Genomic DNA, 25497 nt, shown 5'->3' on the forward strand with positions numbered 1-25497 from the left:
TGTTTGTATTAGATTTGGTAGCAGGGAAGGGTAATATGTGTGGTGGATTCAAAAGATTTCTTGGTTGTTTGTTTATGGTACAAAGAGTAGGGTGATGTTGGTGGGTGATATGAGACAGGGTTGATTATATGGCTGGTGGTGATGGAATGGAATCTGTAACAACCATGCCCAATCTTTTATGTTCAATATTTTATGTAGTATATTAAAGGGACGATACAGTTTAGGTGAAAATGTCAGTTAAAACATAACATTTTAAAATAACAATCCATAGAAATTAACCAGTTGTACTTATCTTAAGCAACTATAACTTGTGACCCCATCATGCACTGTGTTCTTGTAAATGCGTTATTTCAGATATCATCAGAGATGTTATCAATGCAGTCAAGGAAAATGTAATGATTAATCTAATATATGAGGTACAAGAAGTACATATTGAAGGCATGAATCATGGTTACTGGTTATAGTAACATGGTCAATATATGTGTTACCATGCAATGTAACAACTCCATATGCAAACACTGAAATGTAATGATTCCTGATGTGATCTAGCACACAGCATATGGTTCCTCTGAATACATAATTCTCCATCCATACAATGAATAGCTTTAGAAGACTTTAAAAGTCAAACATGTCTACAGGGTAATTTTATGTCACAGTCTTCAAAAATAAGCAGGTAATTAATGATGTTCTGATGAAATGCAAAATAAGTATACCTATTGGTGTTGTTTTAATATACATGCAACAACGAATTTAGTTCAGTCTTTGCACACACCCACTATGCAAATATCAAACAAAACAAACAGCATACATACAAATACAAAAATATAATTAATGTACAGATGACAACCTACCCTGTAATTATTATTTCAGGATAGCTTTGAGTTCCCAACCCCCAATTACCACCATTGATTGGCCATTCCTGAAAGAAGAAAATACATAGTAAATAGAGCACAACATAACTAGTTTCAGAAAGCATCATTTTGTACAATAAAAAAAAAAAGAACATAGTTATCAGTCAATACCTTTTTACTGTAACCTTGACGTTTTTGCTTAGCCCCAACGGAATAAAGTGCAGGTATAAGGTCCACGGGGCAATCAGCAAAATACTCACAACATGTAACAGGAGATTCATGAATACTCAAGGGGTAAGGGTTTTCAAATATGGGATACCTGTAAAACAAGGAAAATCACTGCTTACCTAGTAAAAATGAATTAAAACCAAACATCATGTTCTAATGAATATTAATTGTAACACATACAAAAACCTACATCACATTTTATTTATGGATATTAAAGGTCACTAGTGAGCGGTGCTAAAGAGGTAGGTAATAAAATGAGATTGTCCTCTGACAATTTATTCTGACCATTAGTGGTGTCAATTTGCAAAAATCACTCTATGAATACCAAACTAATAAAGAAATACAAATTTGTTTGGTCCAGTGTGCAAAAACCACAGAATCATGCAAAACGAATACAATCTTTAAACAAACAGACTTTTGGTTGTTCTCTTTCTGTACCCAGCAATTACAAACATATAAAATTATAGAAGTGTGTTTGATACACATTAAAACAGAATTGAGTTGACGATATGAAACTTGCACTTTCTGTTTATTTTTGTGAACTTAGGGTGCTACGAAAATGGGTGTTGAGGGCTTTTTTTATGCATTTATTTGAATGGTGTGATGTAGGAAAGGAAAGAAAATATAGCAGAAGAGAAGGGATAACATGTTGGTGGTGCCAATAGTCTAAGCATAGTGTTATTTTAATATGTCCAACGTTCATGGCCCTTGACATGGATACAAATAGCTTCCACAATCTGTATATGTTTGACAGTGCCATTTGTTCCTCAGAGAAAAAACGACTTATTCAATTACTCTATGTCCACTGATCCTCAACGGTCTTCTTTCATATTTGTTCCAAGATGCTCATTACCAAGTATGAAACATTTATCTTGCTAAACATTACCTTGAGTCTCTCATTAGTTAGTTTTCAAGACACCTTTTTGTTTTTGTTAAATAGCAGGATAAGTCTTTTGTTCTGAGTTTAGCTTGTTGTGATCGAGTCCTTGCCCTGACCAGTACATTTATGTTCAAGTATATATTTGCACAGTCAGTGGAGATAGAGAGTCCTACGTACCACGTGATTTCAATTGGGCAAGATGTGGCTGGTAGTGGTCTCAAACGGAAAAGCATCCTATTCAAGTTGCAATTTCACTTTGACTGATCAGTAGAGTGCCTTACACTGCATTAGTTTTCTTCTGATTTAATCCTTTCACCTACTTCAAACCTGTGTTGAATAGGGGAAATTGTTTTGATATTGTTTTCAATTCATTGCATTGCCACAGTTATTTTTCTGGAACTTGAATGATTAACATCCTTTCACCTTACTTCAGAGGCATTTCAGATGCTAAATGTTCTGCTGAAAAGAACATTTTTCTCCCCATATCTCAATTTAAACCTATTACTTCATAAATTGTCGCCTAGGTTCCGATATGCAGAGCTTTGCCATTTAGTAATCCAATACTGTAATTCCAAATGTGTCATTATGTATATCTGTTTTTTCCAAGCTAATTAGAGTGCTTACAGCTCCTGGTGATTTACCCCAACATCCTAACAAATTCGAAGAAAGCAGCTTAAATATTTTTATCCCATTTAGTCCAATTCAGGTTCCTGAATTTAAATGTTTCTTCCACTGGCATTCTGTTAAAGCTTATATAAGTGCTTAACTTTAGGGAACTTTCTTACCAACTTAAATATTCAAAATTTAGGAGCACAATTCACAAAGACTGGCATATGCTTGGATGTGACATACTCCAGTAGTATTTTTGGCTTACTCATGTATTGAAGAAATATGTCACAGCCAAATCTACGGGAATTAGGTCCTATATTGCGAAATGTAATGATGACAGTAATTGGACAAATTTGAAAGTATGTCTGTTGTTTAAATGGGTGATCTATGTTTGACGATTAAAGTTTTAATTTGTGTTACATTTTCCCTTCATGTATCTGACCACACCAAGAGCTTATGAGCATTAACAAGATTTAATTTTTTTGAATCACATTATCCATAATATGAAACCTACATTTTAACCCCATTAAATATATAATTTTGGTACCTTTAATTATATTGCCACAAGGGCTGCAGCCCAAAGAAACAAACATTATTATCCTTGCTTTCATCAATGTTCTTTGTAAGAAATTTATTTTCATTTCTTTTACCTCAATCAGCATTTATTTGACGTTTCTTATATGTGTAGATTAGCATCAGTTTCTCTTTGCATTTTACAAACTTCTGCTCTACTTAATGTATCTCAAATCTCAGGATGGACTCTTAACTGTTTAATGAAGAATCATAAGTGTCATATGATTCCCTGATTTCTTTTGAGGGCCACAATCTAGAGGATGGGTACTCGCAAACACTTTAGTCTGTGATGTGACCAATGGCTGCATTGATGCTAGCAGAGTGGTGGCTGGGGAGGTTGTTGGGGGGAAGGGATGGTAGGACAGGGGCAGTAGGACAGGGGCATGGGCTGGTGGGGAAATGGGAGCAAAGCAAATATGCATCTAGTGGCTGAACTACACAATATGAAACCAGAAAACCTGGGATCAATCTACTTTAGTACATTGTGTGGTCCTGGGCAATTGTTTTTCCCTTGCCCTCCTTTTTCTTCATTATCACATATAAGAAGACCTCGAAATACAAGGCTTCGTGATGCGCAAAACCTCCTGTTGTTGATTTAATGAACAAGAATGATATTCATGTATAACAGTAATAATTCAGGCAACCCTAATAGTGCATATAACAACTTACTTGCCTCTTAGTTCACTCTTGCAATTGTGGTCAGGGTGGGGGGGTTAATTGATGTTTCTAAATTCATGTTTAAAAACTATCACTTTAAAAAAGCACACGTCCTAAAACACGGATATCATCTGATGTACTAAGGTGAAGCGTTAATGCACGTTAATGAAATAAACTTTTTCAATTTTGGAGAGACTATCATAGTTTACACTTTTGCTGCAAGATTACTTTAAAAATTAAGGTGTTCCTAAAAATAAGTGGTGTAAGACACGCCTGTTTCTTCCCTTTATAACTTCAATTAACCTTCAAATAAATGCTTGCTTATTATTTAACATATTTTTAATGTTGGTGCTGAATCGAGTAAAGAGCAGCCCAGTGCTGCTGTTGACCGGGGAGCTGCATGTAAAAGTCAGGAGGGCTGCATTCGGATCCCAAGCCATACTTAAAGTATCACTGATCTAGAGCCCCACTACTGAAATTGTTGTCACTGTCTCAGTTGTTTCTTTAAACAGTTCTCAGAGTTCTTTCTTTGTCTGAATTTCTTTCCCGTTGTGCAAAACATTAATTACATTCTTTACTAGACAATAAGTTCTTGTCTGACATTTTCATTTACAAATCTGTGACAAACATTCCATTATTTATGTTGATCACAACATCATTAACCCCTTTGGTTCCCTTGGACGTAACGCTCGGGTGCCCAGGACGTAACCGTTACATCCAGATAGGGGCCCACGGAGGAAGTGCTAGCGCAACCCCCGGGGGCCTGGCACCCCCTCCCCTGGGCTCCCCCTCCAACCCCATGGCGTCTGATGACGTCAGCGCGCGATCGTGCACTGACTTCATCAGAGGCTGCCCTCGAAGGAGAAATGCAAAAGCAAGAGAGGCATGAAAGGAGAGGAAAGGCCTATTTTTATTTATTATTTAACCACCAGGGAGTTTAGTTTTTTATTTACGTTTATACATAAGGGTAGCGGGCCCTTGGGCTGCTCCCCGGGGGGGGGGGGGGATATTTTTAGGTCTTTTCTGCCCCCCTTGGGGGCAGATCGGCCTATTATAATTTGGCTGATCTGCCCCGGGGGGGGGGGGGGAGGGGATTTAGAAACTCCTAGACACCAGGGATATATTTTTTCTTCAAGTTTTTTATATATATATATATATATATATATATATATATGGGGAGCGACCCCTTAGGCAAGGGTGGCTCCCCTGGGAAGGGGGGGGGAGACAAATTTGTTGTAGACCATTTCTGCCCTCTTTGGGGGCAGATCAGCCTATTTCTATTAGGCCGATCTGCCCCCGGAGGGCCAGAAACTAATTAGGCACCAGGGATTGGGGTGTGTGTATGTGTGTGTTTTGTTTGGGGGGCCAGCCCCGTGGGCAAGGGTCGCTCCCCATGGGGGCCACATTACTGTTGGCATCGGCCTATTTTTGGAAGGCCCATCTGCTCCCAAGGGGGCAGAAAGCTCACCAGGGAAGATTTGTTTTCCTAAATGAGAGGGTGGGGGTATGGCCATACCACCACCCCAAATAAATGGGGCCAAAGTAGTTCTGCCTACTGGTGGGCAGATGGGGAAATTACCCCAGATCCACTCCCGGGAGGGCAGAAAGCATACTAGATGCCAGGGAATTAAAAAAATATATAAAATAGTGGGGTGGCGGCTACCAACCAGTATGGGCCTGGTGATGCCCCCACCCCAACTGAAGGAGGTAACAGTCTTTCAGCTCTCTCCCCGCACACTAAAACATCTTATCCCATGGCAAGCAAGAGGACATTTGATTATTTTGGGTTTTGGTTTTACATTTGGGCCATGAGAGCTTGGCTAACTCTCAAAATCGTCCCACTTGGAATGGTGAGGGCTGCACTTTTTGGACTTTGGGAAGCTGCCATGTAGAAAAATCCACAAGGCCTAGACACATCTGAAAACTACACATCTGGGTGATTCCAGGTGGTGTGCTTCACATGCACCCGCACCATTTTCTTACCCACAATGCCCTGCAGACCTCCAACTTTGCTGGAAACCACACATTTTCCCCACATTTTTGTAAGGGAACCTTCCGAATCTGCAGGAATCCACAAAATTCCTACCACCCAGCATTGTCTCATCTATACCGATAAAAATTCTGCTGCACTTGTCAGCATTAAATATGTTTTTTTTCAAACTGCCCATTTGGACCCACTTTGGTTCCCCCTCAATTTCGACAGGTTTTTGGCTCTTCCCTGTCACAGACACTTGGCCCACCTACACAAGTGAGGTATCATTTTTATCGGGAACGTTGGGTGGTAGGAAATTTGTCCCGGTGTGGTGATCTCACACAGAAATATGGGAAAAATTTGATTTTTTTAGCTAAATTTGAGGTTTGCTGAGGATTCTGGGTAAGAAAACATTGGGGGAACCATGCAAGTCACACCTCCCTGGACTCCCTCGGGTGTCTAGTTTTCAGAAATGTCTGGGTTTGGTAGGAGCCCAGGACCAAAAACGCAGGTGCCCCCACCCGCAAAAACAGGTAGTTTTGTATTTAATAATTCTGATGTGTCCAGATAGGGTTTTGGGGCATTTACTTTCGCTGGCACTAGGCCTACCCACACAAGTGAGGTACCATTTTTATCGGGAGACTTGGGGGAACACTGGGTGGAAGGAAATTTGTGGCTCCTCTCAGATTCCAGAATTTTCTGTCACCTAAATGAGAGGAAAAAGTGTTTTTTGGCCACATTTTGAGGTTTGCAAAGGATTCTGGGAAACAGAACATGGTGAGAGCCCCACAAGTCACCCCATCTTGGATTCCCCTAGGTGGCTAGTTTTCAAAAATGTGCAGGATTGGTAGGCTTCCCCAGGTGTCGGCTGAGCTAGAGGCCAAAATCCACAGCTAGGCACTTTGCAAAAAACAGGTCTGTTTTCTTAGGAGAATGTGATGTGTCCACATTGTGTTTTGGGGCATTTAGGATCGCGGGCGCTAGGCCTACCCACACAAGTGAGGTACCATTTTTATCGGGAGACTTGGGGGAGCACTGGATGGAAGGAAATTTGTGGCCCCTCTCAGATTCCAGAACTTTCTGTCACCGAAATGTGAAGAAAAAGTGTTTTTTGGGCCATATTTTGAGGTTTGCAAAAGATTCTGGGTAACAGAACCTGGTGAGAGCCCCACAAATCACCCAATCTTGGATTCCCCTAGGTGTCTAGTTTTCAAAAACGCACAGGTTTGCTAGGTTTCCCTAGGTGCCGGCTGAGCTAGAGGCCAAAATCTACAGCTAGGCACTTCGCAAAAAACATGTCAGATTTCAATGTAAAAATGTGATGTGTCCATGTTGTGTTTCCTGTCGCGAGCATTAGGCCTACCCATGCAAGTGAGGGACCATTTTTATCGGGAGACTTGGGGGCACACAGAATAGCAAAAGAAGTGTTATTGCCCCTTGTCTTTCTCTACATATGTTCCTTCCAAATATAAGACAGTGTTTAAAAAAATGTTTATTTGAGAAATGCCCTGTAATTCACATGCTAGTATGGGCACCCCGGAATTCAGAGAGGCGCAAATAACCAATGCTTCGCAACACCTTATCGTGTGCCCATATTGGAAATACAAAAAGGGTTTCTTGATACCTATATTTCACTCTTTATATTTCAGCAAATGAATTGCTGTATACCCCGTAGAGAATGAAAACCCATTGCAAGGAGCAGCTCATTTATTGGCTCTGGGTACGTAGGTTTCTTGATGAACCTACAAGCCCTATATATCCCGGCAACCAGAAGAGTCCAGCAGACGTAACAGTATATTGCTTTTAAAAATCTGTTACTGCAGAAAAATGTTACACAGTAAAATGCTGACAAAAATGGCTGTTTTTTCACCTCAATTTCAATATTGTTTTATTTCAGCTGTTATTTTCTGTAGGAAAACCTTGTAGGATCTACACAAATGACCCCTTGCGGAATTCAGAATTGTGTCTACTTTTCAGAAATGTTTAGCTTTCCAGGATCCAGCCTTGGTTTCACATCCATTCCTGTCACTAACTGGAAGGAGGCAGAAAGCACAAAACAATAGTGAAAATGGGGTATGTTCCAGTTAAATGCCACAATTGTGTTGAAAAATGTGGTTTTCTGATTCAAGTCTGCGTGTTCCTGAAAGCTGGGACGATAGTGATTTTAGCACCGTAAACCCTTTGTTGATGCCATTTTCATGGAAAAAACCACAATCCTTCTTCTGTGGCCCTTTTTCTCCATTTTTTGAAAAAAAACGAAATTTTCACTGTATTTTGACTAATTTTTTGGTCTCCTTCAGGGGAACCCACAAAGTTTGGGTACCTCTAGAATCCCTAGGATGTTGGAAAAAAAGGACACAAATTTAGTGTGGGTAGCTTATGTGGACAAAAGATTATGAGGGCCGAGGCGTGAACTGCCCCAAATAGGCAAAAAAAAAGGCCTGGCACCTGAGGGGAAAAGGCCTGGCAGAGAAGGGGTTAAGACAGCTAACTCTGTATTTGCAACTGTCAATGTAGAATGTTTAGTGAGATGCAGGTCTTTCAATTATTTAACAAAGTCTTACACCTCTTTGTGTCTACCTTGCCAAGGGGAAACACTTCATCCTGAACAATCTCCACTGTATTGCTATAATTTTATCTCAGATGTTCTGTTAGTAGACGGTTTTCAAACATGCACATACATGTTAGCAAATGTAGGCGCTATATTGTGGCCCACGGACAATTTGCACTAGCAGCTTATATATGTCTCAAAGTTTTTTTGTGACAAACCAACTCACTCTTAACTAAAACAGCTACACTCTCAGTTTCCTATATTGTTGGTTTCGTCTTTAGTCTTTTTATATCTCAACTAGTGAAGTTGATTGATAATCCTTAGATGGCATGTATATTTACCTATTGGAAAACTGTACACTGGCCATTCATGACATGTTTACTTATATCTTCGCTCTCCCCCGACCATAGTCACTAATAAGCTTTATTGAACAATTGACTAATACTTATATCCTAAAAGAGGAGTGATACTCTTTAATGACAATGCAAACGTACCAGAAAAAGCATAAGGTTCAACAAAACTGTAAGCTTTAACTGTGTTTCTTGTACAAATGGTAAGATTTGCGTTATGAAAAGAACTATGCATTGTGTTATGCCTGCTTAAGCTGAAATGCCAATACAATAAAAGTTTAAAAAAAAACTAAGACAGCTATGCCTTTATTGAGATATTTGTATCCCTTTCAAACTCACTCTCTTTGTGCGTACTAGTTCAATAGGCAGTAAATTTACAAAATCAAGCAGGTTATAAGGATGTCATGCATGTTTTCTCCTTTGTTCCAAACAAGGCACCAACTTATGTGAATGTTACTGGATCTCACTGTTTTTTCAATGTCTTCCTGCTTCTCTTGTAGTTCAATATTACACCCTAAATCTGGCCCTTCATCCATTGTTTCTTCCAGATACACCATTCTTTCTTCCAGCTCATTAATCTTTCCAAGTATTTCATAGAGAAGCCTCTTTAAATCTGGATGTATGGAGTCAATCTCTCTTGTAATTTCTTTACTTGAATACTCTGTGTTTTGTTTAATGATTGAATGATCATGCTCTGTGGACCGTTCTTTAGGTTCCTCTGTCAAGGATCTGCCTGAGTTATGTGAAGGGATGACTTTAGACTTCCCACCTTACAATGCCAGCACACTTCCTTTGTGGTCTGTGTTCCACGCCCATAACTTTGAGTGTCTCAGTCACCTGTCCATTTCCCGTAGGGTAGCACTGCGATGGACAAGTTTCCATCCCATTATGCCACTTTTATTTACCTCATTATTGTTTAGGGGGGCAAATGAGGATCAGTGCTCTTCACCTTCACTTCGAGCATGGCTGGGCTTGCTTGCTGTGCTAGGCCTTCTAAAGCTCTTGTGTCTGGCTAGGAAGATCTGCCACTTGCCATCTCAGGCTGTAGGTCTCTAATCTAACTCCAACTCAAGCTGGCCTTCTTTCATTATACAATCTACCTAAATCAACCTCTAATGCAAAGGGGGTTGTCCTTGATCTGCTGTCCCTGCTGCACTCCGTGGTGCCTCTTCATCAGGTCATTCTCACGAGGTTGGGACTACTAGTTATAGGGGGTGGTCTGTGTTTACATGGACTGTCTCCACAAAATAATACACAGATCAAACAACTTTCGAGATAACAGATTCTTCACACTAGGTAGGTTCAGTAAGAGCATTGATAAACAGGTTAACAGTTCTGATTTGTCAGGGCCGAATGAGTGAACCTCATGCAAAGGCTCATGAACAAAGTAACGAGAAAGACTTCATGTTTGCCACAAGAATGTCCAAAACAGACCACTTTTTTGAACTATCATAAATCATGTCTCCAGGGGCTACACATCTTTCCTCCGGAGGAGGCACACATGGTACTTCTGGGGTAGGCGGAGCAGGCACAAGAATTATGATGGGCAAACATCCTTGATGAAAAAATTACTTACCTTAGGTCACGCTTTTCTGGTGGATACTCTAACTAAGGATGCTTCACTTTCTGAGTATTTCCCAAGTGTCAGACTGGATACGGAAAATCTTAAACAGTACCTCAGCGCAACAGTAGGTGACCTTGTGCTGCTCCACACCGTCGCTCCACTCTGGAAGTGACATATGGAGCTGCATATGATTGCCACAAATGTGTGCTGCTAGTTGCTTTCCAGGCTGACCAAGTTATCTGGGGTTAACACAGCCTTAGCCATGAAAAGGCTGAAGAGTCTGCTGCACTACTTGCAGGGGCTGACAGTAGTACTGAAATCCTTACTATAGCCATGGAGGGGGTGAAACTTCTGGGGAAACTCATGCTTTGGAGCACAAATGCCCAGGAGAGTACTGTGGACTTGCTGTCTTTAAAGCACTCAAAGGCAAAGAGAGAAGGTGTGAAAGGCGAATACAAATAGATACGCAAGTACGCAAATGTTCTCTTTTAATTTGTCTTTCCCAATAAATATCTCTTCTTTCTTTTTTCTCTATTTCTACTTGTCCGTAGGTCTGTAGGCTGTATTCTTCCTTTTGTTCTTCCCTGTTCCTTATTTTCTTTTTCTTTTTTTCTGTTTCAGATTGGCACCTCAGGGATCCAGAAGATCGTCCACATGGTGAGGCCACGTTCCTCCTGGAACGTCGCCGGCTCCTTCGCGTGGTCTCCCTCACAGTCTTCTGGATGTGAGGTCCACGTTGGTGTTTCCTGCTGTCCATCCCCGATTTCAGTCTTTTCCTTCGTTGTTGTCTCGCTTCTGCTGTCTTCCTCCTCCTCGTTTGTTTCTCCGACCTCCTTGTTTGTTTCTCCGACCTTCTCGTCATCTTCCCGCCAACATTCTTTTTCTTCCTCTCAGCGTCTTCCTGGTTGTTGAGGCCCCGCCCGCTGCGCTGCGGAGCCGGCAGGATGTAGAGGTTTGACCTCTACTCCAGCACCCTTTGCAGTGCCCCCGGGGTATGTCCAGTGAAGAGCTGATCCTTCCGCCCCATTACATTCACTCCCTTGCTGGAGCCACACGTTGGACGGATATCGAGACAGAAAGTCAGCATTGGAGAGTAGGAATCCTGGTGAATGTTTCACCTGAAATAGAAAACGTTATAACGATAAGAACCATCTGAGTACTCGGGAATCAGTGTCCTTATGTTTAGATAGCCAAGTCACTGGGGTGTGATCCGTAAGGAGGGTAAAAGACCTCCCTAAGAGGTGGTACAGAAGTGATTTGATTGCCCATTTTATCGCAAGACATTCTTTCTCCACTGTGGGATAATATTTTTCTCTAGGTAGAAGCTTTCTACTGATATCTACATTGGATGGAATTGGCCATCTTCCCCTTCCTGGGATAGCACTGCTCCTAATCCCTGGTTGGAAGCATCAGTTTGTAATTGAAACGGTTTGTGAAAATCTGGGCAATGTGAGATCGGCTCGGTGGTTAGTAAGGATTTTATATGGAGGAACCGATGCTTTTCTAGTTCAGTCAAATGGGATATTTGATGTAGCTGTCTTTTCTCCAATAGAGCCGTAAGAGGAGCGGCTATGTCAGAAAAGTACGGAATGAATCGCCTATAATAACCAACCATACCCAGGAAGGCCCTTATATCTTTCTTGTTCTTTGGGACTGGTATTTGTGTGGTGGCTTCCACTTTCTCTATCTGTGGTTTGATTGTTCCATTTTCTAGGACATAACCCAAATAGTTGATTGTATTCTGAGCTATTTTGCATTCTTCCGGGTTAGCAGTTAATCCAGCCTGTTGGAGGGCTTTTAGTATGTCTGGCAAGTGATTTAAATGTTCCTCCCAGGTTTTACTGTATATTACAATATCATCTAGATATGCTGCCGCATAGTCTTGATAAGGCCGCAGCACAATATTGATTAATCTCTGAAAGGTTGCTGGAGCCCCATGCAACCCAAAAGGCAATACTGTGGACTTAATTAACCCAGAGTGGGTTGCAAAGGCTGTTTTTCCTTATCTGATGCTCTTAGGGGAATCTGCCAATAGCCCTTCGTTAAATCCAATGTAGTAAGGTATTTTGCATTTCCTAATCTTTCTATAAAATCATCTATGCGTGGCATGGGATAGGTGTTGAAGTGTGACAGGGAATTAAGTTGCCGGAAGTCTACGCAGAACCGAATAGAACCATCTGGTTTGGGAAGTAATACTATAGGGGAACACCAGGGGCTGGAAGATGATTCAATAACACCTGCTTTTATCATTTCCATAACTTCTTTTTCTACATCTTGCTTGCTACCTTCTGGTATGCGGTAGGGACTTTGTCAGGAGACTCTTCCATCTATGGTACGTATGTGGTGCTTCATGAGGTGGGTTCTACCAGGTTTGGTTGAAAATACCTTGTTGTGGTTATGGACTATCTCTTCTAGTTGATGGCTTTGGGATGGTATGAGGTTAGTAGCAAAATGTGGCTTGGCTTCTTGTTTGGACTCAGGAGGGGAAGGGAATACTGGTATCTCTGACTCTGGACAGGTAGTAGTATACAGATCTACATTATGGTCTTCTTTCTCATACCATGTCTTCAACAACTTAATGTGATAAATTTTACTTTCATCTGATCCTACAGGTATTTCAACCCTTTATGTTACCGGTGTTACTTTTTCAAGGACGGTATTTTGTATGTTTTGTCCTACAGTTAGGTCCCAGGCCTTATTTCTAGTGTCATACTGAGCCTTCTGTCGTGTCTGGGTCTATTTTAGTTGGGTGTGTACATCCTCCCAAACTGTATGTACGCTTTCTTTTAACTCGCTAGTATAGGTGAGAATGTCTTTTATTTCCTCCTCTGTTTCCACCCACTGCTCAGCCACCATCTCTAATATCGTCCGAAGGTTGTATTCTGAACAGAAGTTCAAACGGACTGTGTCCAGTGGAAGACTGCATATGCGTATGTATGGCATACAATACCAAGGGTAGTTTTTAATCCCAGTTCCTACCGGAATCGTTTATGGTTTTCCATAGGAGATTCTTGATGATTTTATTATAAAGTTCCACAAGGCCATCTGTTTGCTGATGGTAAACCGACGTCCGTATTTGCTGGACGTCCAGCGTCTGACATATTTCGTACATTACTCAGGACATTAAAGGTGTTCTCTGGTCGGTTAGGAGCTCCTTAGGGAATCCGACTCTGGAAAATAATTATATCATAGCTTGAGCCACGCTTTTCGTTGTCGTACTTGACAAAGGCATGGCCTCAGGATATCTAGATGCGTAGTCCACAAGAACCAAGATATATTGGTGACCTTTAGATGATCGTATAAATGGGCCCACCAGGTCCATACCCACCCGCGGGAATGGGGTCTCTATAATATGTAACGGAAGGAGGGGAACCTTGGGATCGATGGAGGGGTTAATTAATTGACATTTGGGACATTGTTGGCAATGTCTTCTTATATCACCATATACCCCTGGCCAATAAAACCTCTTTGTTATGTACTCTTCAGTCTTCTCTCTCCCTAGATGTCCTTCCCCTGTGTCTCCATGTGCTAAGTGAAGTACCTGTTCTCTGTAGCCTTTTGGAACTAGCAATTGGGGTTTTCTGTTTCCTTGTGGAGTGATAACTCGATACAGTAAATCATTTCTAGTGTGAAAATAAGGACCTACCGTGGGATTGTTTTTAGTGAGAGCAGCATGCCAGGCTTGCTTTAGAGTAGGTTTGTCCCGTTTAGACTGTCAAAATTGTCTTGCTACCAAAAATATCGGCTTCCTGGAATTAGGTTTAGGATCATTAATATAATTACCCTCCCTTGTAGTAGGTTTTCTTTTGCTTTCGTTTTTGTGTCTTAGTTAGTTTTTCCCTCGGTATAGTTTTGTTTATTTCTATTGTGGAGGAAGGGGCTTCAGCTTACCAGGACTCTGTCTGAATAGTATGTTTTAGGCTATCCAGGAGTTCGGGAAATGCTATATAATCAGTTCCTATAATGAGTTCTTCCTCCAGGTCTGGGATGGTTCCTACAACAATGGGTTCTTCTTTTTCCAGCCATTTCACCTGTATGATAGCGACTGAGTATGTTTTGCTATCCCCGTGGACACAAGTGATCAGCACCTGTTCTCCCTTTACCCACTGACCTAGGTGTACATATTTGTGATTGATTACACTTTGATTACATCCGTTGTCTACTAGTGTTTTCCTTATTTCCTGATTCACAGGAAGGGATGTAGAATATCGAGCAGCGGTATTACCTAACCACAATACTCTTCCTCTGGCCATCCCTATCTCCATTGGTTCCTCCTGATTCAGTTTTTGAGGACAATATTGGGCAATATGGCCCCATTCCGCACAGTTATAACATTGTGGGTTCTTCATTGGTTCTTTTAAGTGAGCTCAATAAGGGTAGGGCTTTTCCAGATTTGACCCGGTCAACAGCTTTGTAGGGAAAGATTGGGGAGAGGGTTTAGGGAGTGGAGAGTTTGTTCTGGTACTTGCCCCCCGAAAGTCTAAAGCCCTATGATAAGCACAAGCTAATTCAACCACAGAAGGGTTGTCCAAGCCAGGATGTTGTCGGATCCAATTCTTCGTGGACGTAGGAAGAGATTTTAAGTATTGTTCTAATACTATGGCTTGAAACATTTAGGGGGTCATTCTAACCCTGGCGGTCCGCGACCGCCAGGGCTAAAATGACAGAAGCACCGCCAACAGGCTGGCTGTGCTTCCCTGCCCATTCTGACCGCGGCGGTAAAGCCGCGGTCAGAAAAGGGGATCCGGCGGTTTCCCGCCAGATTTCCCCTGTCTGGGCTGAATCTCCATGGCGGCGCTGCAAGCAGCGCCACCATGGAGATTCCGACCCACTTCCCGCCACTCTGTTTCTGGCGTTTTTTACCACCAGGAACAGGATGGCGGGAAAGGGTGTCATGGGGCCCATGGGGGGCCCTGCACTGCCCATGCCACTGGCATGGGCAGTGCAGGGGCCCCCTAACAGGGCCCCAGCATGATTTTCACTGTCTGCTTAGCAGACAGTGAAAATCGCGACGGGTGCAACTGCACCCGTTGCACCCCTGCAACACCGCCGGCTCCATTCGGAGCCGGCTTCTGGGTTGCAGGGCCTTTCCCGCTGGGCCGGCGGGCGCTCCCTTGGCGGGCGCGCCGGCCCAGCAGGAAAGCCAGAATGGCCTCCGCGGTCTTTTGACCGCGGAGCGGCCAAGTGGCGGTTCCCGCTTGGCGGGCGTCGACCACCGCCCGCCGCCCGCCAATGTAGGAATGACCCCCTTAGTCTTTGGTAATCTCTGTAGGGGACAACCATTTGCTAGCTTCATGGTGAACTCTATAATAAAGAGTACATGGATTCTCGGGACTTATCCATTTAGTACGTCGGAAACGTATTCAATAACTTTCTTGGTCTAACCCCACATGTTCCAGGATAGCCTTTTTGATGTCTATATATGGGGTTATGCCACCCGGGTTCACTGCTTGATAGGTAGCCTGTAGTGGCCCAGTCAGTAAAGATGCAATATATTGACCCAGCACTCTGGGGGCCAGTTAGCCGAACTTGCCACTCTTTCAAAGTTTGTGAAAAATGCATTGGGTCATCATTTTCCTGATATTACTGCAATACGGTGCTAGGGACGTTCTGGTGTACTCTGGTTGTAGCCATTGTCTCTGTGAGCTTCCCTATTGCGGTTTCGTGTACTAGTTGATTATTGGCAATAATCGTAGCTTGACTTTTCAAAGCAGTTTGCAAGGCCTCACGATCTTCCTTAGCCTCTTTAACCTGTTCCTCCTACACAAGTTGTAAATGTCTTTGGCCATCTGCTAACTGTGCTATCATGTCTGTCAAGGTAGACTTCTCCTCCATTTTACTTATCAAGTCTGTAGGAAGGTTTTATCCCCCTTTTGACACCACTTGGGAAAGGCAAGTACAAATGGATACGTAAGTACGCAAATTATGTTTACGGTTTTCTCTTTTTATTTGTCTTTTCCAATAAATGTCTATTCTTTTATTTATTTATTTATTTCTCTATTTCTACTTGTCTGTAGGTTTGAAGGCTGTATTCTTCCTTTTGTTCGTCCCTGTTCCTTATTTTCTTTTTTTCTGTTTCAGGTTGGCGCCTCATGGATCCAGAAGATCGTCCACCTGGTGGGGTCATGTTCCTCCTGGAACGTGGCCGGCTCCTTCGCGTGGTCTCCCTCTCAGTCTTCTGGATGTGAGGTCCACATTGGTGTTTCCTGCTGTCCGTCCCCGATTTCCGTCTTTTCCTCCGTTTCGCTTCTGCTGTTTTCATCCTCCTCGTTCGTTCTCCGACCTTCTCGTCGTCTTCCAGCTGACGTTCTTTTTCTTCCTCTCGGCGTCTTCCTGGTTGTTGAGGCCCCACCATCTGCGCCGCGGAGCTGGCTGGACGTAGAGGTTTGACCTCTACTCCGGCACACTGATAAGTGCCCCCGTGCTACATCCATTCCGGTGCTGATCCTTGCGCCCCATTACAGAAGGGTCACTCATATACATTGGTATTTTCTGAGCAACCTGACTAAAATACTAATGTATAGGTCATTACGGCAATGAGCGTTATTGTAAGTGAAATGTATCACCTCTTTATTTGACGCTGATGCTTTTTCTTTATTTTTGTGTATTATAATAAAACTTAATAAAGATTTACGGAGCAAAAGAAGCATTTGGGGGCCCAAGTCTGCTTTTTTTTCAAAGAGGAAAGAGCCATCAAAGGGCATGTCCACAAGGGAAGATTGGACAGCCCCAGAGAGGCTTGTAGACTCCGTTCAGCCATGGCTCCTACATGTCAAGTTGGTGCCAGTTACCCAAGAAAGGCAATTAGTAAGGTCCAACCAAAAGCAAATCAAGAGTTTTGCCACATTGTGGCCACCCTGACTGGTTTATCTATGTGTGGGGCATAAGTCCTCTGATATAGAAGGTAGTACCTGAGCGACAGAGTCCCACAGAACATGTATGTTGGGGCCCAATAAGCAGCTGGCATCAATGGAATGTAATGCCACACTAGTAGAGGAGAACATATTGGTGGAAGCTTTTCAGAGGCATACTCTCTATCCGGTGGGGTGGAGGGAAAGGCATTGGGGTTGATTTAGGTCATGGAAACTTGCACCACCAAGCTTTCTGGAGGCAGATGCTGCATTAGGAAAGTTGGGTCACTCGAGGCAGAGAGGGCAGTGCCTTGTTATTTGCCTATTTACCAGTGGTCTGGAGCATCGCCTTGTCCATGTCCCAAGAAGGATGTCTGTGAGGGTCCCATTGTAAGGCAGTAGGGGCTCAGTATTAGTTTGTACGGGTTGGAGGACTTCAGTCATCTCTATAGTGGGCAATTGGAGGTCAAGCAGCCACGTTTTATAATCACAACCACGAATGAGGAGCATTCTTCAGTAGCTGGCCCTGGTGGAGAGACTAAAGAGTATCTGGAGATGAATCCAATCTACTGGCATCTTGTAGCTCATCAGAACAGTTGTCCTCAGTGTAAGGCTGATCAAATTCATCCCCTCCATCATAACGGTCCTTATCAGAATCTGTGACACAAATATTGTGGATAATCTGGCCCATTCCTTCATGCAAGGAGTCAGAGTCTGATGTGTTGGCAGATGGTTGGGTCCCAGCGGGATCAGAGCGCAGCTTTGGTCGAAGGTGAAGCAAAATCAGCTCATGGTTGGAAAGCACCATTGGTTGCACTTTGTTGTTGTTGATGAGGAGGATGATCCAGGGTTTAGCGCTGAGTTGTGGCACCAAGACCAAAGTCAGGATCAAACCCAGTGCTGGGCCTGTAATAGGCCCAAAGATTTCAGTTGGCACCGATGGCGGATCCACCGGCAGAGTTCCAGCTGAAGGTCCTCATGGTTCCTTGGGGCCCAGTGGCATGCCAGAGGGAGCCAGCAGAGTGCTGAAGTGGCACTGCTTTGCAGAACACCTGCAGTGGTACTGCTGGGGATTACCTAGAGCCAGTCTAATGCCTAGGGACTATTCAAAAGATGAGGAATCTGCACTTAGGAATATCCATCACAATGTCTCTGACCTTCTGCAACTTAATTGGAAAAAGGTATACAGGAAAGCTCAAGCTCAGTCCAATACCAGGCCCTCTCCCACGGAGTCAGGCAGTTTGCCCATCCACGGGTTCAGATAACCAGAGAGGATGAATAAAGAAGACATTATGGTACTCTAAATACAGTACTCGAATATGCAACAGAATATTTTTTTAGTGGAACTCCCACTTGTGTTGGTGTCCACTCCTGCTCTGTAGGATAGCAGCAAAAATAATCATTACCAAATGTTTTGTTGCCTGACACCTGAATGCACTGGATGTTCCTTGCTTTGTAAGGATTGTGAAGCTGTCTAGTGGTGTCATCACCACCCCGGATATTGTTATTGGTAGGAAGGATTTAGGTGGTAGGGAAATTTTGTTCAGCTACAAAACAATTATTTGGAGGGACAATTAGTATGTGTTCCACAAGGCAGTAATAGAGAGTTAGCCAGAGTCATCCCCTACCTACAATCTGGAGAGAGGTTGTGACATAGATTTGAGGCTGGAGCATGAGCAAGGATTATCCCATCAAAAGGTAGGGAACATCAACCCCATACCTAAAGTTTGGAACAAAAAAAACTTGAACAGGCTAAAATTCATCTTTCATCCATTGGTCCTAATGCTGCACTAGATGAAAGCTGACACAAAAAAGGTGTCCACGGTCTGGTTGATGGCTCCTATCCTCTAGGAGGGGAATCTTTCACAGAGCCGAAGACTATAGTTGCCCTGATTTACTAAATCCTCTTGGACAGACCAATTGAGGATTTGGAGTAGTTCAAAGAGAACCCAAAACTGAACAGTGTCCTGATGGCCATAGCCGATCATACTTCGCTTCCTGCAGAGATGCTGCTATGATGACACAACCGGGAAGATAACACAGTGGCAGCCATAAAGACCAGGATCTTAATGCAAAATGCAGGACGTATATTAAGCCTAAAAGGCACACAGAGCAGAGTAAAACTGAAGAAAGCATAGTTAGACTGAAGACCCAGGCCAATATGAAAAGTGGTGGCTATCATTGCAGGTACCACTTGGATTAGAGTGATATGACCATGACAGTGGCCATTCTATATTACTGTATGCTGACCTGTTCATGTTGAGGATAAAGCAACTTTTTTTTCCTCAAAAGGGAAGTCAACTACTTTTACTTGACCTATGGCATGACGCCTGAAGACTTAAGTCACATTTGACAGAGCATGGAAGAATAGCAGCTTCTATTTGTGGTAGAAGCATCAATGTGGGTCTGGGACAAGTCAATTTTCTGTTTACCTTATTGCATGCCCCAGTTAAGGATAAACATAGAATCCTGGATATAGTATAAAAAGAGGTGCCTTGGCTCAACTCCTGTCACAAATGTGGTGTGCAGCTTGCCTGCTGATGATGTCCTTAGCTTGTCTCAGGGGAAAACCGTCAGACTGGTACATTATCTTCCAATGTCTTATGGCATTGTGCCCCAAAATGTGTCCATTTGGGAAGGTGACACCTGACCTTTCAGGGAAGGTATTATTCCTATAGACTGCAATAGAATGTTACCAGCTTTGAGGGTTGGGCTGTTTTTGGAATTCAATACTTATTGTTTATAGACTTTCCAGATGACACCTCTGATATGGCTTTGTCTAATTCTGTAGAACCTGATTGAGGACCAGTGACTCAATGGATATTGTAGACTTCAGTGAGCGAGCCAAAAGTGCTACCAGAAAATTCATGCCCTCATTCACTGCTGAAGGAACTAGGGCTGCAACCAACATCAATTCATTTTCCTTGGCCTGGCCCGAATGGTCAAGGTTTGGGTGTCCATAATGGTGTCTAGAACCCTCAAGTGGAGACTTGTGTGGAGAGGTCACCTGTAGGGCAGATCAATTGAATCAATACCCATTCATGAGGACTCTGCTCAAATGCAGAGAGCAGGTCTAGCACTAGCCAATATGTAGGGGTGCATGAGAGATCCTGGGCTTGTTCTTCAGTTTATCCGAATGGGCTGGTGGGACGTCCACCATGGGCACCAGGAAAAGAAGGAAGAACAAGAATGATTTCTCTGGCCCTTAAATTGGCACTCAGATCAAAGAAGGCGGTGAGAAACTGAACATAGAATACAGCAGGGAGGCAATAGAGGTCAGCATGGAGGCAAATGTGTTTGGGTGCAAGGGAGCTGGAAGGGTTTTGGTAACTCCTGTTCCAAATGTTACTGGTCTGATGGGTAAGACAAGCAGCCAGTAAAGGGTCAATTAATTGTTTTTTCCTCCTTTTAAGATATATCTGGGAAGAAAAGACTCAAATCCAATAGTTCTGCAAATGATATCAAAGGAGCTCTGCTTGGTACCAGAAATTAAGATACAGCAGCTCTGGAGCATATAGATCATGTTAGTAGGCTTAGTGAACTAGCTCAAAACATAAATGAGCAATCCTTTGGACTACAACATACAGACTGCATAATCAGCACTGAGCCAGCCAGTTCAAGTGCCTGTACATGTTTGTGCAGTTTTGTTGCCAGGGATACTGGAACCATCAATCGAGAATAGATCACGCAAATTTTGAAATGACTGCAATACTAGACTGTTCATAGCCTGCCTAGAAGGCTAACACTCACAGTCTTATGACTATACTGAACTTACGCTAGAGCACAAATATAGGAGAAGAACTTGAAGGAATACAAAACTATGTCTAAATGGTGTAACACAAATCTGTCAATAATGGATCCACCACTGGCATGTGGTTCAATGTATATAAGGCAGATTTCGCACACCACCCTGAACAGAGCATTGCAATGAGGGGAGGCGAATCTCAGAGAAATTGTATTTAAAGAGAGCTACTGTCTAGGACAGGATGAAGGGGTGGTGGCAATCTCTCTTTTGCTCATCTTGATTGACTGAAGAAAGGGGGATTCCTCTCAGTAGTGACGGCTGCACCTTGCAGGTCAGTTAAAACGTGAAAGGCATCAAGTGTCACATCACATTTACGAGTTAAAAGCCAAAAGGCAGAAAAAGTGCCTTGTCAAAATCAAGGTACTTGATCAAGATGAAGAGTAATAAGAAGTAAAAAGTATGGCACCAAAACTACCATAAGCAAAGGAAGAGACCGAGCCCAGTGGACATCCAAAGGAAGGATCCAGGAGGAAATTCTGAAAAAAGAAAAATTCTGTACAAAAATCATCAGCATGACGATGAATGTGAAAAGAAATAGAGCTTTGATTGTGCTGTGAGGCATGAACCACAATCCAAGCCCGCCCTCTCTCTCTCTCTCTCTATATATGTATATATATATTTATATATGGAAAATGTCACTTACCCAGTGTACATCTGTTCGTGGCATGAGACGCTGCAGATTCACATGCTGTGCATTATCCTGCCATCTAGTGTTGGGCTCGGAGTATTACAAGTTGTTTTTCTTCTAAGAAGTCTTTTCGAGTCACGAGACCGAGGGACTCCTCCCTTTCGGCTCCATTGCGCATGGGCGTCGACTCCATTTTAGATTGTTTTCCCCGCAGAGGGTGAGGTAGGAGTTGTGAATATACTAAATGTGCCCATGCAATGGAGTAGGTATGTATGTACATAATGTGTATTAAAATAATATTTATTTACAAATTCACAGTTTTTATCAAACTTCTAACGGCTACAGGCTTCCGGGGAGGTGGGAGGGCGCATGTGAATCAGCAGCGTCTCATGCCACGAACAGATGTACACTGGGTAAGTGACATTTTCCGTTCAATGGCATGTGTAGCTGCAGATACAAATGCTGTGCATAGACCAATAAGCAGTAATCTCCCCAAAAGCGGTGGCTTAGCCTGTAGGAGTTGAAGTTGTCTGAAATAATGTTCTTAATACAGCTTGTCCTACTGTGGCTTGTTGTGTTGTTAGCACATCTACACAGTAATGCTTTGTGAATGTATGAGGCGTAGACCAGGTGGCTGCCTTACAAATTTCTGTCATAGGTATATTTCCCAAAAAAGCCATTGTGGCGCCTTTTTTCCTAGTGGAATGTGCTCTTGGTGCAATAGGTAAATCTCTTTTTGCTTTAATATAGCAAGTTTGAATACATTTAACTATCCATCTGGCAATGTCTTGTTTGGATATAGGATTACCTGCATGAGGTTTTTGGAAGGCTACGAACAATTGTTTTGTTTTACGAAATTGTTTTGTTCTGTCAATGTAATACATTAGTGCTCTTTTTATGTCTAATGTATGTAAGGCTCTTTCGGCTACTGAGTCTGGCTGTGGAAAGAAGACTGGGAGTTCCACTGTTTGTTTTAGGTGGAATGGTGATATAACCTTTGGTAGGAATTTGGGATTTGTACGGAGAACCACTTTATGTCTATGTATTTGTATAAAGGGTTCTTGTATAGTAAATGCTTGTATCTCACTTACTCTTCTAAGTGATGTGATAGCTATTAGAAAAGCTACTTTCCAAGTTAAGTATTGCATTTCACAAGAGTGCATGGGTTCAAATGGTGGTCCCATGAGTCGTGTTAATACAATATTAAGGTTCCACGAAGGTACTGGTGGTGTTCTCGGGGGTATGATTCTTTTTAATCCCTCCATAAATGCTTTGATGACTGGGATTCTAAAGAGCGATGTTGAATGTGTAATCTGCAGATAGGCAGATATTGCTATGAGATGTATTTTAATTGAAGAGAATGCTAGCTTAGACTTTTGTAAGTGTAATAAGTAGCTTACAATGTCCTTTGCGGAAGCATGTAGTGGTTGAATTTGATTATTGTGGCAGTAATGAACAAATCTTTTCCATTTGTTTGCGTAACAATGTCTTGTAGTAGGTTTTCTAGCTTGTTTAATGACCTCCATACATTCTTGTGTAAGGTCTAAGTGCCCAAATTCTAAAACTTCAGGAGCCAGATTGCTAGATTGAGCGATGCTGGATTCGGGTGTCTGATCTGTTGTTTGTGTTGAGTTAACAGATCTGGCCTGTTTGGTAATTTGATGTGAGGTACTACAGATAGGTCCAGCAGTGTTGTGTACCACGGTTGGCGAGCCCAGGTTAGTGCTATGAGAATTAGTTTGAGTTTGTTTTGACTTAGTTTGTTTACCAGATAAGGAATGAGTGGGAGAGGGGGAAAAGCGTAAGCAAATATCCCTGACCAGCTGATCCATAACGCATTGCCCTTGGATTGAGGGTGTGGGTACCTGGATGCGAAGTTTTGGCATTTTGCGTTTTCTTTTGTTGCAAATAGGTCTATTTTTGGTGTTCCCCAGCATAGGAAGTAATCCTGTAGGATCTGGGCATTCGTGTGTTTGCTGGTGATCTCGACTGAGATTATCGGCCAACTGGTTCTGAATGCCTGGGATGTATTGTGCTATTGGGCGAATGTGATTGTGAATTGCCCAATGCCAAATTTATTGGGCTAACAGACACAGTTGTGACGAGTGTGCCCCTCCTTGTTTGTTGAGATAATACATTGTTGTCATGTTGTCGGTTTTGACAAGAATGTGTTTGTGGGCTATTAGTGGTTGAAATGCTTTTAATGCTAGAAACACTGGCAACAGTTCTAAATGATTTATGTGGAGTTGTTTTTGTTGATTGTCCCATTGTCCCTGTATGCTGTGCTTGTTGAGGTGTGCTCCCCACCCCATCATGGAAGCATCTGTTGTGATCACATCTTGAGGGACTGGGTCCTGGAATGGCCGCCCTTTGTTTAAATTTATAGGGTTCCACCATTGAAGCGAGAAGTGTGTCTGGCGGTCTATCAACACTAGATCTTGGAGTTGACCCTGTGCCTGTGTCCATTGTTTTGCTAGACACTGTTGTAAAGGCAGCATGTGTAATCTCGTGTTCGGGACAATGGCTATGCATGAAGACATCATGCCTAGAAGTTTCATTACAAACCTTACTTGGTAGTGTTGGTTTGGCTGTATGTTTGATGTTATATTTTGGAACGCTTGCACTCTTTGTGGACTTGGAGTAGCAATCGCTTTTTGTGTGTTGAGTATTGCTCCCAAGTATTGTTGTATTTGGGATGGCTGCAGATGTGATTTCTGGTCATTTATAGAAAATCCTAGTTTGTGGAGAGTTTCTATAACGTATTGCGTGTGAAGAAGACACTGTTGTTGAGTGCTGGTTTTTATTAGCCAGTCGTCTAAGTATGGGAATATGTGCATGTGCTGTCTCCTTATGTGAGCGGCTACTACTGCAAGGCATTTTGGGAATACCCTTGGGGCAGTTGTTATCCCGAACGGTAACACTTTGAATTGATAGTGTACGCCGTGTATTACAAACCTTAAGTATTTTCTGTGGGAAGGATGTATGGGTATGTGAAAGTAGGCATCCTTGAGGTCTAACGTTGACATGTAGTCCTCTTTTTTAGTAAGGGAACCACGTCTTGAAGTGTTACCATGTGAAAGTGATCTGACCTGATGAAGAGATTCAGTGTTCTGAGGTCTAATATAGGTCTTAATGTTTTGTCCTTTTTTGGAATTAGGAAATATAGTGAGTAGACACCTGTTCCTTTCTGATGTTTGGGTACTAACTCTATTGCTTGTTTTTGTAATAATGCTTGGACCTCTAGTTGTAATAGGTCTAAGTGTTGTTTGGACATATTGTGTGTCCTTGGGGGCACATCTGGCGGGCAATTTATGAATTCTATGCAATAACCATGCTGGATAATGGCTAGGACCCATGCATCCATAGTTATGTGTGTCCAGTTTTGGTAGTATGTGGTAAGTCTCCGCCCCACTGTGTTAAGTGTTGGGGTTTTGTGACATTGAAGTCACTGTTTGGTTTGACTTGTCTTAGGTGTTTGGAATTTTCCCTTTCCTCTTGGGAATTGTCCACCTCTGTATGAGCCACAAAACCCTCCTCTCTGGTATTGTCCCTGATAGGTAGGTCTGGTTTGCGAGGTGGAAGGCTCTTGTGTTTGCATTCAAAACCCCCCTCTAAATTGTGGCTTTCTAAATGTGCCTCTGCTCTGTGGGGAGTAGAGAGCGTCCATGGCTTTGGCCGTGTCCGTATCCTTCTTTAATTTTTCAATTGCCTTGTCCACTTCCGGCCCAAACAATTGTTCCTGGTTAAAAGGCATGTTTAACACAGCTTGCTGGATTTCTGGTTTGAAGCCCGAGCTTCGTAACCATGCATGCCTGCAAATGGTTACCACAGTGTTGACTGTTCGTGCCGCTGTGTCTGCCGAGTCTAATGCGGACCTTATTTGGTTGTTGGATATTGCTTGTCCTTCTTCCACAACCTGTTGGGCACGCTTTTGGTGTTCTTTGGGCAAGTGCTGTATAATGTGTGGCATCTCGTCCC

General features: G+C 42.7%; 1 protein-coding gene across 2 annotated transcripts in view; it reads right to left on the minus strand.

Moving 5' to 3' along the window:
- Window positions 1-25497, minus strand: part of STXBP5 (syntaxin binding protein 5) — a 933640-nt gene that overhangs the window by 453887 nt on the left and 454256 nt on the right. For both annotated transcript variants that reach the window (XM_069235194.1, XM_069235193.1), the window contains exons 12-13: window positions 1023-1170; window positions 852-919 (exon numbers count right to left, since the gene is read on the minus strand). In XM_069235194.1, coding sequence (XP_069091295.1) covers window positions 852-919; window positions 1023-1170 — 216 coding nt within the window. The remainder of the gene's footprint in view (window positions 1-851; window positions 920-1022; window positions 1171-25497) is intronic.

This window comes from Pleurodeles waltl, chromosome 5 (assembly GCF_031143425.1).
Source record: "Pleurodeles waltl isolate 20211129_DDA chromosome 5, aPleWal1.hap1.20221129, whole genome shotgun sequence".
Taxonomy (NCBI): domain Eukaryota; kingdom Metazoa; phylum Chordata; class Amphibia; order Caudata; family Salamandridae; genus Pleurodeles; species Pleurodeles waltl.